Genomic DNA, 11,057 nt, shown 5'->3' with positions numbered 1-11,057 from the left:
GGTTGCATTAATTGGGGGATAGAATCAAGACCACATGAAATTCTAGAGTCACTTTACAAAGTCTCAGTAAAACCACACTCTATAGCTGCCACACTATAAAATATAATAAAATAAAATGTATAATAAAATAATAAAATATAATATAATAAAATAAAATAGATGATGATGAGATTCTAGAAAGAGTGCAGAGAATAACAATAAAGATGATTAGGGGTTTGGAGGCTAAAACATATGAAGAATATTTGCAGGAATTGAGTATGCCTGGTCTGAAAAAAGAAGGACTGGGGGGGCAGCATATTTGGGAGATTGCCAAAAGAATAGGGACTTTTTATAGAATATAGCAACACACTACAGATTTCACAATAGAACAGATAAAGTAAGATAGTCTTTTACTGTGATAATGGAGTCAGGGAGGGATGCCATGTTTCATAGACAAATATAATGTCAAATATAACCATATTTAGTAAAAGGAAGAATTCAGACATTTAGTTTACAATGCTTCTTGCTTTAATTAGCTTGCATTTAAGGCCAATAGTGGTTGGTATTGAGGAAATTAGGGGCATGTGTACTTAGTTTTTTATGGTGGGGTTTGGATGTTGGGAGATGGATTGTGGGTCTTATTTTTGATGCAGTCAACAAGGTACTCAATGTATCAGTCAGGAGCCAAGATATCCTTGGTCTTGATATCTTTTAAGTTCTGCCTGGAGTTCATGGGAGCAGGTTCATTAAAGAATGAATAGGTTAGAATATGAGCAAAATTTGTTATGGTTGGTGTTAGATGTGGCAATTGAATTTATTGTATAAATGAATTTGCATTTGTTGAACTCATTTTTGTAAATGACTCTAAAAAATCATGGGGCCACCGAGCTGTACTGCTATGGCCGGCCAAAAATGCCAGTTTGTTTTCTCATCGTGGTTGAAGGGATTTTCCTTGTCTTATGAGGGAATTGTGAGTTGCCTCTTGGTCTCTAGCTCTCCCCCTCTCCACCAATCAGTCCCTCTGAGTCCAACACTGCCATATCTGCCCCCCCATAAGAAAATAGAAGTTTCAGGAGCAGAGCCCTGTTCCCTTGCTTCCTTGCAAAGTGACATCACCACCAAAAGCTGACTTGAATTTTCAACTAGATGGTGAAACTCAAAGAACTTCAGACTCGTGTTTCACCCAGGTGTACCAACATGACTCTGTTAATAAATTGGAACTTTGAGGAATACTTTGCCTCCAACTCTGTTTTAATTGTGGATGCTATTTGGAAGCCTGACAGAAAGATTAAAAACTATGTAGACTTGTCACAACTCCAGTTGTGAAAGGTATGCATAGTCACAACTGCAATCAGGTCATTTTGGTCATCAACTGCAAGGTCATTTTAGCTTTATAAAAACTCTACACTTGCTAAAATGGCAACTCTATTGGCCTTCATTAAAGGAGGATGTGGAAAGCTATGTAGAAAGCTGTCTCATTTGTGTTCCAACTAAGTGCAGGCAAGGAAAGACCCCAAGTCAAATACAGGTGGTGGGAGATTCTTCAGGACCCTGGAGATAGATCTCCATGGATTTCATCATAGAATTGCCTGAGAATTCTAGAAACACAATAGTCAGGTTTGTCACAGATCACTTCTCAAAGCTGGTCTATTTCATACCATGCCAAAAGATCTCTTCAACGAAAACCTAAGCAAAGCTATTTTTACTACACATTAACACTTGTATGGTGCTCCACAACGTATTATTTCCGATAGAGGGGCCCAATTTATCTCCAGGTTCTGGAAAACTTCTTGGATCTCCTTGGAACAGAACAGGGACTTAGTTCTAGTTATCATCTGTAAATGAATGGGGCAATAAAATGAACTACTGGAGCATTGTTTTATTAATTACCAACAAGACAACTGGACCGAGTTACAGTGTTTTGCTGAAGTGGTTTATAGCAATGCTAGCACAGGTTTCACCCCTTTCAGTGTAGCCGCAGAACAAGAATTTAACACTATTCCAGAGTTGCCCTTACATGAACCAGAAATCCCTTCCTTGAGGCAATGGATAAATCACTTGCAAACTACCTGGCCAGTTGTCCACAAAGCTCTGGATGAAACCAGAGCTGCCTGTAAGGCACAAGTCAAGAAGAAAAGAATAGAACATAACCCTTACAAGGTGGGTGACAAAGTTTACCTGTTCAATAGGTTCCTAAAATTCTTGGAACTATCCCAAAAGTTGAGACCTAAGTATATTTATCTTTTTACCATCATTAAAATTATCAACACAGTCATGGTAGAACAGCAACTTCTAATGTCATTGCAGCCAGTCCACCTTATTTTTCATTGTAGTTTGCTGAAGCCTGAAATAAATGACTGATACTGCTGGATATGGTGATGTTATATTTTGTGAAAAATTGATATAAAATAAATATTTGTAAATTCAAAAAAAATACTTTCAACAATTTCAACAACTAATTATATTGCAAATTTCCCTTATATTATTTTCACTGGTGTTTGTTCATATTTTTTTTTAAAAAAATGGCCCATTAGCCAAAATGACCCATTACCCATTTATTCTCATCAAAACAAAATAATTATCTCCTACAGGAATCACCATGTTTTCTTACCTAGGCCAAACACCAAAGGCTGCACAGAAGAGAATGATATTCAAAAACAGTCAAGGTATCAGCTTAGATATAAAGAAACATTTGAACCACAGGAAGGTTGGCACAAGGAAAATAACAACAGCTCCGTCAGACTCATTGCTTCAGGTTTCTACCCTCTGCTCTCTTCTGCCAGAGTACCTGTTCAAATATGTGTGGAATTCAGGATACAAATTTGTGCCCACATGGATTATAAAATATAAAATAATAGATTTACTCATTCTGTGCTTTCCCATATCTAAACTTTGGATCAATCTTTAGATTAAGTATTGGATTATGTGTACTTTCTGATTGATAGATTGGAAGGAAAAACATTTCCCCGATAACAAAAGCATGAAGATGTTTCTTGTGATGTTTTTGGTCCACAACGTACTTACTCTGAAATGCCCTGCAAATGATGCTTTCCTTGTTCCACATGAGTGGTACCAGCTTGGAGACATCATCATTGGTGGGATGGTGTCTCACTTCCTTTACAATTTCTTTGAAGTAAAATTTAGTGAAAATCCTTCTATAAAACTTTATGATATACCAACGTAAGATTTTTTTCTATCTAAAATTACCTAGATTTTTAAAAAATTCTTCATATGTCTAAAACGTTCTTTGTGCACAAATGTAGAGTTTTTAATATAATATATGCCTTCATTTATTTCAATTGTATAATGTTATGAAAGAAGAAATAACCTTTTTTACATTCATTTAGAGCCTTTCATATGAAATGAACAAAATTTCTGATCAATATCTGAGATAAAGATAATTTTTAGGAAGATTTGGCATTATGTCTCTTCACAAAACATACATAGAGGGGCATGATTTTTGCAGAGGCACAATTGTCTTAACAAAGTGCATCATTGTTTTGTTTGGTGGCAGCAGTACCTCAGATTGAGGTGAGGATGAGGATCATAACTGCATAGATAACAAAATTTCATTTTTATATATGTCAAATACTGTACATTCAAAGTTCCAAAAAATAATAATACATGAAATAAGTGATTCCCACAGAATCTGTTCATATACCATTTTCTAAAAAAATCATAGAAAATAAATACAGTACTTTGAAAACAGTCACTACTGGTAATTGTTGCAGTAAATATTTGTTAGAGATCATGGAAATTTTGTGTAAAATAAGTTTGAATTCTTTAATAATTATCAATAATGGAGAATATAGTGGTACCTCTACCTAGGAAGGCCTCTCTTTAATAAATTTTCTAGATAAGAACCAGGTGTTCAAGATTTTTTTTGCCTCTTCTAAAGAACCATTTTCTACTTAAGAACCTGAGCCCGGAAAATTTTCCCAGGAAATTTGAGAGTGGCCCAAAGGCCTAGCCAGTTTCCTGCCATTCCCCCTTTAATCCCGGCCATCTCACGCTTTGCTGGGCTGCCAGAGAAGCCTTTCGGTCGCATTTAAGGAGGCCTTGGCAGTCCACAGCAAACAAAGCATTTTCCTTTCTCTGAGTGCTTGGAGAGGGAATAAACCTCTGCCAGTGTCCAGAGAAAAGAAATGCTCCCTTCACTCTGGGCACCCCAGAGCGAACAGAGCGTTTTCCTTTCTCTGGGAACTTGGAGAGGGAATAAACTACTTCGCTGTAGTGATTCCCTTGCACTGCCTCCCATACACCTGGCATGAGGTTGCCTCCCAGAGCGTCTGGGTGCAGAAAGGCAAAAGGGGCTGCTTCACTCCAGCCAGATCAACTCAGCTTCAGCCAAACTGAGGAATCACCATAGCGAAGGAAAGGCATTGGATACAAAGCGAGCAAGTGAGAGGAAGAGGAAGCAGGTAGCAGCAGCAGTAGCAGCAGCCTTTCGGTCAAGGGAGAGGGAGGTTCCCCCAGATAGGATTCTTGGTGCCAAGCAGTGATGATGTTACCTACTTTGTTAATAAAATGTCTGCAAGAAAGCCGCCAAGCTCAGAGAGCACCAAGTATCCTCGACAGAAATTATGAAGAATGTAAGAAAAAGTGATTATCCTTTTACTACTATCAGAAAAATAATTGTTTGTTATTCATACAGAAATATTATTACTTTATGAGAATTTCCAATTTTCTCTTTCAACTATTGGTATTTAAATTTCTGCAGTATATTTACCAAATTTCATCAACATGTCCTCTCCTTGGCCTTTGCTGTGAAGGAGATCAATGAGAACTCCCAGATCTTACCTAATGTCACTCTTGGGTTCCACATCTATGATAGTTACAGCAATTCAAGGATGACATATCGTACCATTCTGGACCTTTTTTTCAAATCCCAGAAATTTGTCCCTAACTACAAGTGTGATAGTCAGAAGAATCTCATGGCTATCATTGGGGGACTGGATTTTGTCACATCATCTCGTATTGCTGAAATTACAGGATTCTTCAAAATTCCACAAGTAAGTTGTAAAAGGGCCTAAGGGAAAAACATTATATTCTATTCTTTATATTATTTTGTTAAGGATCATTAAATATTAAGCTTAGGTTTGTATTAAAATGTTCTCCCTGACTTAAGTTCCATTAGGTAACATAATTTTGAAACTACATTGCAATACAAGAAGTGAGTATTTTCAGACACTCCATACCTGACAGAACAGGATTGTCCCAGATGGAGCAGGCTTCTATCAAAATAATTGATCAATTCTATGTTTGAAATAATTCCAATAAGTTCATTTGCATATTAATACATAGAAGAATCTGACGAAAACAATTCATCACACACACACACACACACACACACACACACACACACACACACACACACACACACACACACATATATATATATATATATATATATATATATATATATATATATATATATACCATAAAAACTAGATTTGGAGAATTGAATTTAATCTTACAACTCAAGCAAATACTACTCTATTTTCTTTTAGCTGACATATGGCTCATTACCCCAAGAGGAAATTGAGACCAGTAAGCTTTCTTCACTTTATTTCATGGTCCCAAAAGAGGACCATCAGTACATTGGGATTATCCAACTGCTTCATCATTTTAGGTGGACATGGATTGGGTTATTTGTAGTTGATAACAATGATGGAGAAAATTTCTTACACAAAATGCAGCCTTTACTTTCAAAATATGGAATCTGCTCAGCACTTATAGAAAGGCTTGCTCAATATTTCAGCTTGGAAAACTTTCAAGAAATAGTTCAAAGAATCTCAATTATTTCCATGAATTGGATAAATAGCAAAGCCAATGCATTTCTTGTTTATGGAGAATCAATGGCAATTATGTGGCTGAGAGTAGTCACATTTCTGACAGATCCTGAAGGCAAGGAAATTGCATTATTTAGAAGGGTGTGGATCATGACTGCACAGATTGATTTCATATTATCAGGATTTCAAATCAGTTGGGATCTTCACATGTTCTATGGGGCTATTTCCTTCACTGTTCATTCAAGAGCAGTTGCAGATTTCAAGGAATTTCTATGGACTATAAATCCTCTTTCAGTCTCCAGTGATGGGTTTCTGAAAGAAGTTTGGGAACAATTATTTGATTGTTCTTTTCCAAAACCAGAATTACAAGAAATGCATAGTAAGCAGTGCACTGGAGAGATGAAACTTAAGGATCTTCCTGGACCTGCTTTTGAAATGGAGATGACTGGCCAAAGCTATAGCATCTACAATGCTGTTTATGCTGTTGCTCATGCTTTGCAAGCTCTATATGCATTGCACATCAGTAGGAAAAAAACTATGAGCTTTAAAAATCCTGACCTTTCAGAACTCCAGGCTTGGCAGGTATTGGACACTGTTTTTGATTCAATTAGTAGTTTGATGTAGAATTATGTTTTGATCCCATTGTGGGAAGTCTTAATATTTCCTGCTTCTGGAATCAAGCATGAGAAAACAACCTAGCAATAAGGAAGATATCCAGATGGTGAGAACAATGAAAAATTAATTAGTGTGACAGCTTGAGTTCAAAAGTTTTGAATGCTCCTACATTGGAGGTTATTGTGAAGAGAAGGAATACAATGTATCTGAAGTAGCATAATGTCTTCTCCTTGAGCACTGTGTTGGATTAGAAGATCTACAGATTTTCTGACTCTCGTGTACTGTTCTGTCTCAATTAGAAAAATAATTGTTTTTTTTTTATTCTAATAATTGAGAAGCTAGTGCATGAATTATAGTTTATATGTCACTAGACATATTTATAGTAAAAAACCTGACATTGTACAATTGGGAATATTCTTCAATGTCTCCTCAAAATAAATCACTTCTCCAAGAACCTTGTACATGGCTTGTGAACAATGAAGGGCTACAAAAACTTTTACTACCACACTGTGGGCATAACTTATGCATGACACCCTGCATTTTCTTTCAACATCTTTCACTGCAAATTGAGTGTTTTGGGGTGGAGCTCCATTTTCACTACCCCACTGTGTCCCCCCCCCATCTGGGCAGTAGCCAACCCCTGCTTATGAAACTTTCATGTCTCTATGAAAATGGCCAATAATATGAACTATGAAACATGTTTGCAATAATCACTATCTTACATCTCTCTAAGGAAGAATGCTTGATTCACAAAGTATAAAATTTAGGCAAAGGACTTTAGTAGTATCCCAAACTGTCAAAGACCTTTCTATCAATGGGGGAATATTTTATATGGTCTTGAGTGAAGTAGTTGTTTAAGTAGTGAATATAAATCATGATTTAAAGAATTACAAAATTCCAAAGATCCTTTTTCATTCTCTTTCAGTTAATACTTACCTTTCTTTATATTGATATCAAATTAAATATATAGTGTAGAGATGTACATTATCATACAATATTGATTATTAAATTGCTAAGTTTAATAACATTTTAGGAATGTGAAGAATGAGTGAATGAAAGTTGGAAATGATTTTCTCTTCTCGGTTATATTGCTTTTAATTTCCCACCTCTTTCATTCCTTTTCAAGTAGCTCCATTTAAGTCTTCAAGGCATTTCTTTTAACAATTCAGCTGGGGAAAGAGTGTTCCTGAATGAGAAAAGGGAAGCAATAGGTGGATTCGACATCACCAACTTGATCACTTTTCCAAACAAATCCTTTCAGAGAGTGAAAGTTGGAGAAATGGATCTACAGGTTCAAAAAAGAAAGGAATTATTCATTGAAGAAAATCTAATTGAATGGCACCCAGCTTTTAATCAGGTATCATATTATGGATTTCACCTCAATCCATTATGATCCATGCCTTAATCCATTATGACCCCATATTAAACATAGTGTCTATAGAAATGTAATTTTTATTTTTATTTTAAATAAACAATGGAATATTCTTTAAAATGTTGTGGATAGTCAAGGATTCTACAATTTGACAAAAATGATATTACAATGTAAAAGCCAGGATTGCATATTTGGTGGGTATTTCCACTTGAAATCAGAAGAGTGGGCATGTTTGCATAAGATTGTCACTGTGTGTAATTATTTATTCATCCTGTTCTTCAGAGAGAAGCTTTATTTATTTGTTTATTGGATTTGTATGCCGCCCCTCTCTGATGACTCGGGGAGGCTAACAGCAATAATAAAACAGCATATAATAATAATCCAATACTAAAAACAATTAAAAACCCATTATAATAAAAACCAAACAGACATACAGACATACCATGCATAAAATTGTAACGGTCTAGGGGGAAAGAGTATCTCAGTTCCCCCATGCCTGGCGGCAGAGGTGGGTTTTAAGTAGCGTACGAAAGGCAAGGAGGGTGGGGGCTATTCTAATCTCTGGGGGGAGTTGGTTCCAGAGGGCCAGGGCCACCACAGAGAAGGCTCTTCCCCTGGGTCCCGCCAAGCGGCATTGTTTAGTTGACGGGACCCAGAGAAGACCCACTCTGTGGGACCTAACTGGTCGCTGGGATTCGTGCAGCAGAAGGCGGTCCTGAAGATAATCTGGTCCGATGCCATTAAGGGCTGTATAGGTCATAACCAATACTTTGAATTGTGACCGGAAACTGATCGGCAACCAATGCACACTGCGAAGTGTTGGTGTAACATGGGCATATTTGGAAAAGCCCATCATTACTACATCATTATAACTTCTAGATTATTTTAAGTTGTTGATGAAGTTATTAAATACTATACCTTTTTGGAAAGTCAATAATCATGTTACCTATTAAGGAAGAATTCAGAAACCTTTTAAAAAACTTGTCCTTTTCAAAGCATTTTCATGTTTATCATCAGGTTCTTCCATTTTCTCAATGTAATGAACCTTGTTTTGCTGGATCCAGGAAAAAGGTCATTGAGGGAAATCAGTTCTGCTGCTATGACTGTGTTCCATGTCCTGAAGGAAAGATTTCAAATCAAAATGGTAGGGTAGAAATTGAACCACATTCCATTACCTTTAAACAAACTTATCAAAATACAGTTGCAGAAATACAGTGCAGAAAAATAATAATCAGATTTTCAATAATTTGGAAGACCTATATGACCAATTCCTTGATTTTCTTTCCAGATATGGATGACTGTTTTCAGTGTTCAGAAGATCATTATCCAAATAAAGAAAAGAAAGGATGTATCCTAAAACCCATCGTGTTTCTAACATTTGAAGAATCATTAGGAATTGGTTTATCCTCAGCAGTTCTTTGTTTCTTCATCTTGACATCTTGGGTTCTTGGAACTTTTTTAAAGTACAGGGATACTCCTGTTGTCAGAGCCAACAACAGGTCCCTCACCTATACCTTGCTTTTCTCTCTTCAGCTCTGTTTTCTCTCCTCTTTACTCTTTCTCAGCCAACCTGGCCAAGTAATCTGCCTTCTCCGACAATCAATGTTTGGTATCACTTTCTCCATGGCCATTTCTAGTGTACTGGCCAAAACCATCACTGTGGTTGTGGCTTTCACAGCCACTAAACCAGGATCTCAAATGAGGAAGTGGGTGGGGAAAAGATTGGCTCTTTCTATTGTCCTTTCTTGCTCTCTCTTCCAGGTATGTTTTTGTATCCTTTGGCTGTTGACATCACCGCCATTCCCTGAATTGGACATGGACTCAGCACTCCAAGAAATCATTTTACAGTGCAATGAGGGATCAGCTCTCTTCTTCTACTGTTTCTTGGGCTACATGGGTATCTTGGCGATCATCAGCTTTATTGTGGCTTTCCTTGCCCGTAAATTACCTAATAGCTTTAATGAAGCCAAATTCATCACCTTCAGCATGTTGGCCTTTTGCAGTGTGTGGATCTCCTTCTTTCCAGCCTATCTGAGCACAAAAGGAAAAGCCACAGTAGCTGTGGAGGTCTTCTCCATCTTGTCCTCCAGTGCAGCATTACTGGGATGCATATTTCTGCCAAAGTGCTACATCATTGTTTTCAGACCTGACCTCAACCACAGGGAGCAACTAACAAAAAGAAATTAGTACTTAGTGTAATATTCCTGGCTCAGAGAAATTGCTGAAAAAAGAAATAAAAAGAATGCAGTCTATAAAAAAACATATATAAAGTTGTAGGAACAATTATTTTTTACCTTTGTCAAAGATGGATGTGTATTAAAAAATGCTGAAAAAATAGAAAATCTGTTTGCTGTTTAAAAAAGTATTTATAAAACATATAGGTACATAGATTGGACTTTTTTGGTTAAAGAAGCTTATTATGTAGGTTATCACATTGAAGCCCATTCTACAGTGAGTACTCATGTTGCTGCATTTCCATCATTGTCCAAGACACTTTAACCTAACCCAATCTTGCTTTCAACACTCCTGTTAAACTTGATTTTCATCTAGCTGTCTTGGTGGCTATTAGAATATTTCAGATATTGGCGCAAATTATCTCCAATTTTTGCAGAGACACTTTCCTGAGTTTCACACTTTAAATTCCTAAAGAATTATACAAACATAGTAAAAAAGCTGACTACCATTTTATGAATATATATTTGATACATTGTGTAAGAAAAATAATAAAATATTATGTCTCTCTTTTGTCTTATATAACCTCCTGTCCTAAGAAATTTATCTGGCCAGCCCATGTATAAGTAACCATTATAAAGAATAAACAGGAGATGTGGAAAATATGTGGAACCTGTAGAACAAATAGAATAAGTTTTGATATGCACTTGGGTATAAATGATTAACCAACTTCCTTCTGGAAAGTCCCAAGAAGCTCTAAGGGATGCAACCAAAAAAGGAAATGAACAATAAGAAGAGAAAGTGCTGCATAATGGAGCCACTCAAAAGGGGGAAATCAAAGAATAGGGAGTGAAAAATTTATAAAAGTGCTGTATTTTCTACTGAATCATTACCCTAGGGACAGATGGACATTTTCCGTAGTCTCTCCCATCCAATATGCATATTGTTTATTCCTTTAAATAAAGTTGCACCTCCTTTTATTATCCTGAACCTCTGGAATTATTCTCACACGTTGTTATAAAGCTATTAGACTGACTTTGTTATGGTCCTTTGAAATGTAATATACACTATGAATCCTGTATATTTAACTGTATTTTTTTTAAAAAAGCTTTCATATTGAGTCCCAA

At 36.4% G+C, this 11,057-nt stretch overlaps 2 protein-coding genes across 2 annotated transcripts in view; one reads left to right on the top strand and one right to left on the bottom strand.

Moving 5' to 3' along the window:
* LOC139154299 (uncharacterized) overlaps positions 1 to 11,057 on the bottom strand; it is a 1,065,525-nt gene that overhangs the window by 663,955 nt on the left and 390,513 nt on the right. The window lies entirely within an intron of this gene.
* On the top strand, positions 3,089 to 9,945 carry LOC139154325 (vomeronasal type-2 receptor 26-like). The gene is made up of 6 exons (XM_070728744.1): positions 3,089 to 3,159; positions 4,700 to 4,991; positions 5,490 to 6,353; positions 7,516 to 7,743; positions 8,776 to 8,902; positions 9,047 to 9,945. The coding sequence occupies exons 2-6, from the start codon at positions 4,830 to 4,832 to the stop codon at positions 9,943 to 9,945; spliced, it is 2,280 nt and encodes a 759-aa protein (XP_070584845.1). The 5' UTR covers positions 3,089 to 3,159; positions 4,700 to 4,829.

This window comes from Erythrolamprus reginae, chromosome Z (genome assembly GCF_031021105.1).
Source record: "Erythrolamprus reginae isolate rEryReg1 chromosome Z, rEryReg1.hap1, whole genome shotgun sequence".
In the NCBI taxonomy this organism is placed as follows: Eukaryota; Metazoa; Chordata; class Lepidosauria; order Squamata; family Dipsadidae; genus Erythrolamprus; species Erythrolamprus reginae.
This window is presented reverse-complemented; position numbering and strand designations above follow the sequence as displayed.

Excerpts from the sequence above, each read along its gene's own strand:
- LOC139154325 (XM_070728744.1), top strand. The coding sequence starts at position 4,830 with ATGACATATCGTACCATTCTGGACCTTTTTTTCAAATCCCAGAAATTT. Across the intron at positions 6,354-7,515 it reads CAGAACTCCAGGCTTGGCAG|CTCCATTTAAGTCTTCAAGG; the intron begins GTATTGGACACT and ends CTTTTCAAGTAG. Across the intron at positions 7,744-8,775 it reads GGCACCCAGCTTTTAATCAG|GTTCTTCCATTTTCTCAATG; the intron begins GTATCATATTAT and ends GTTTATCATCAG.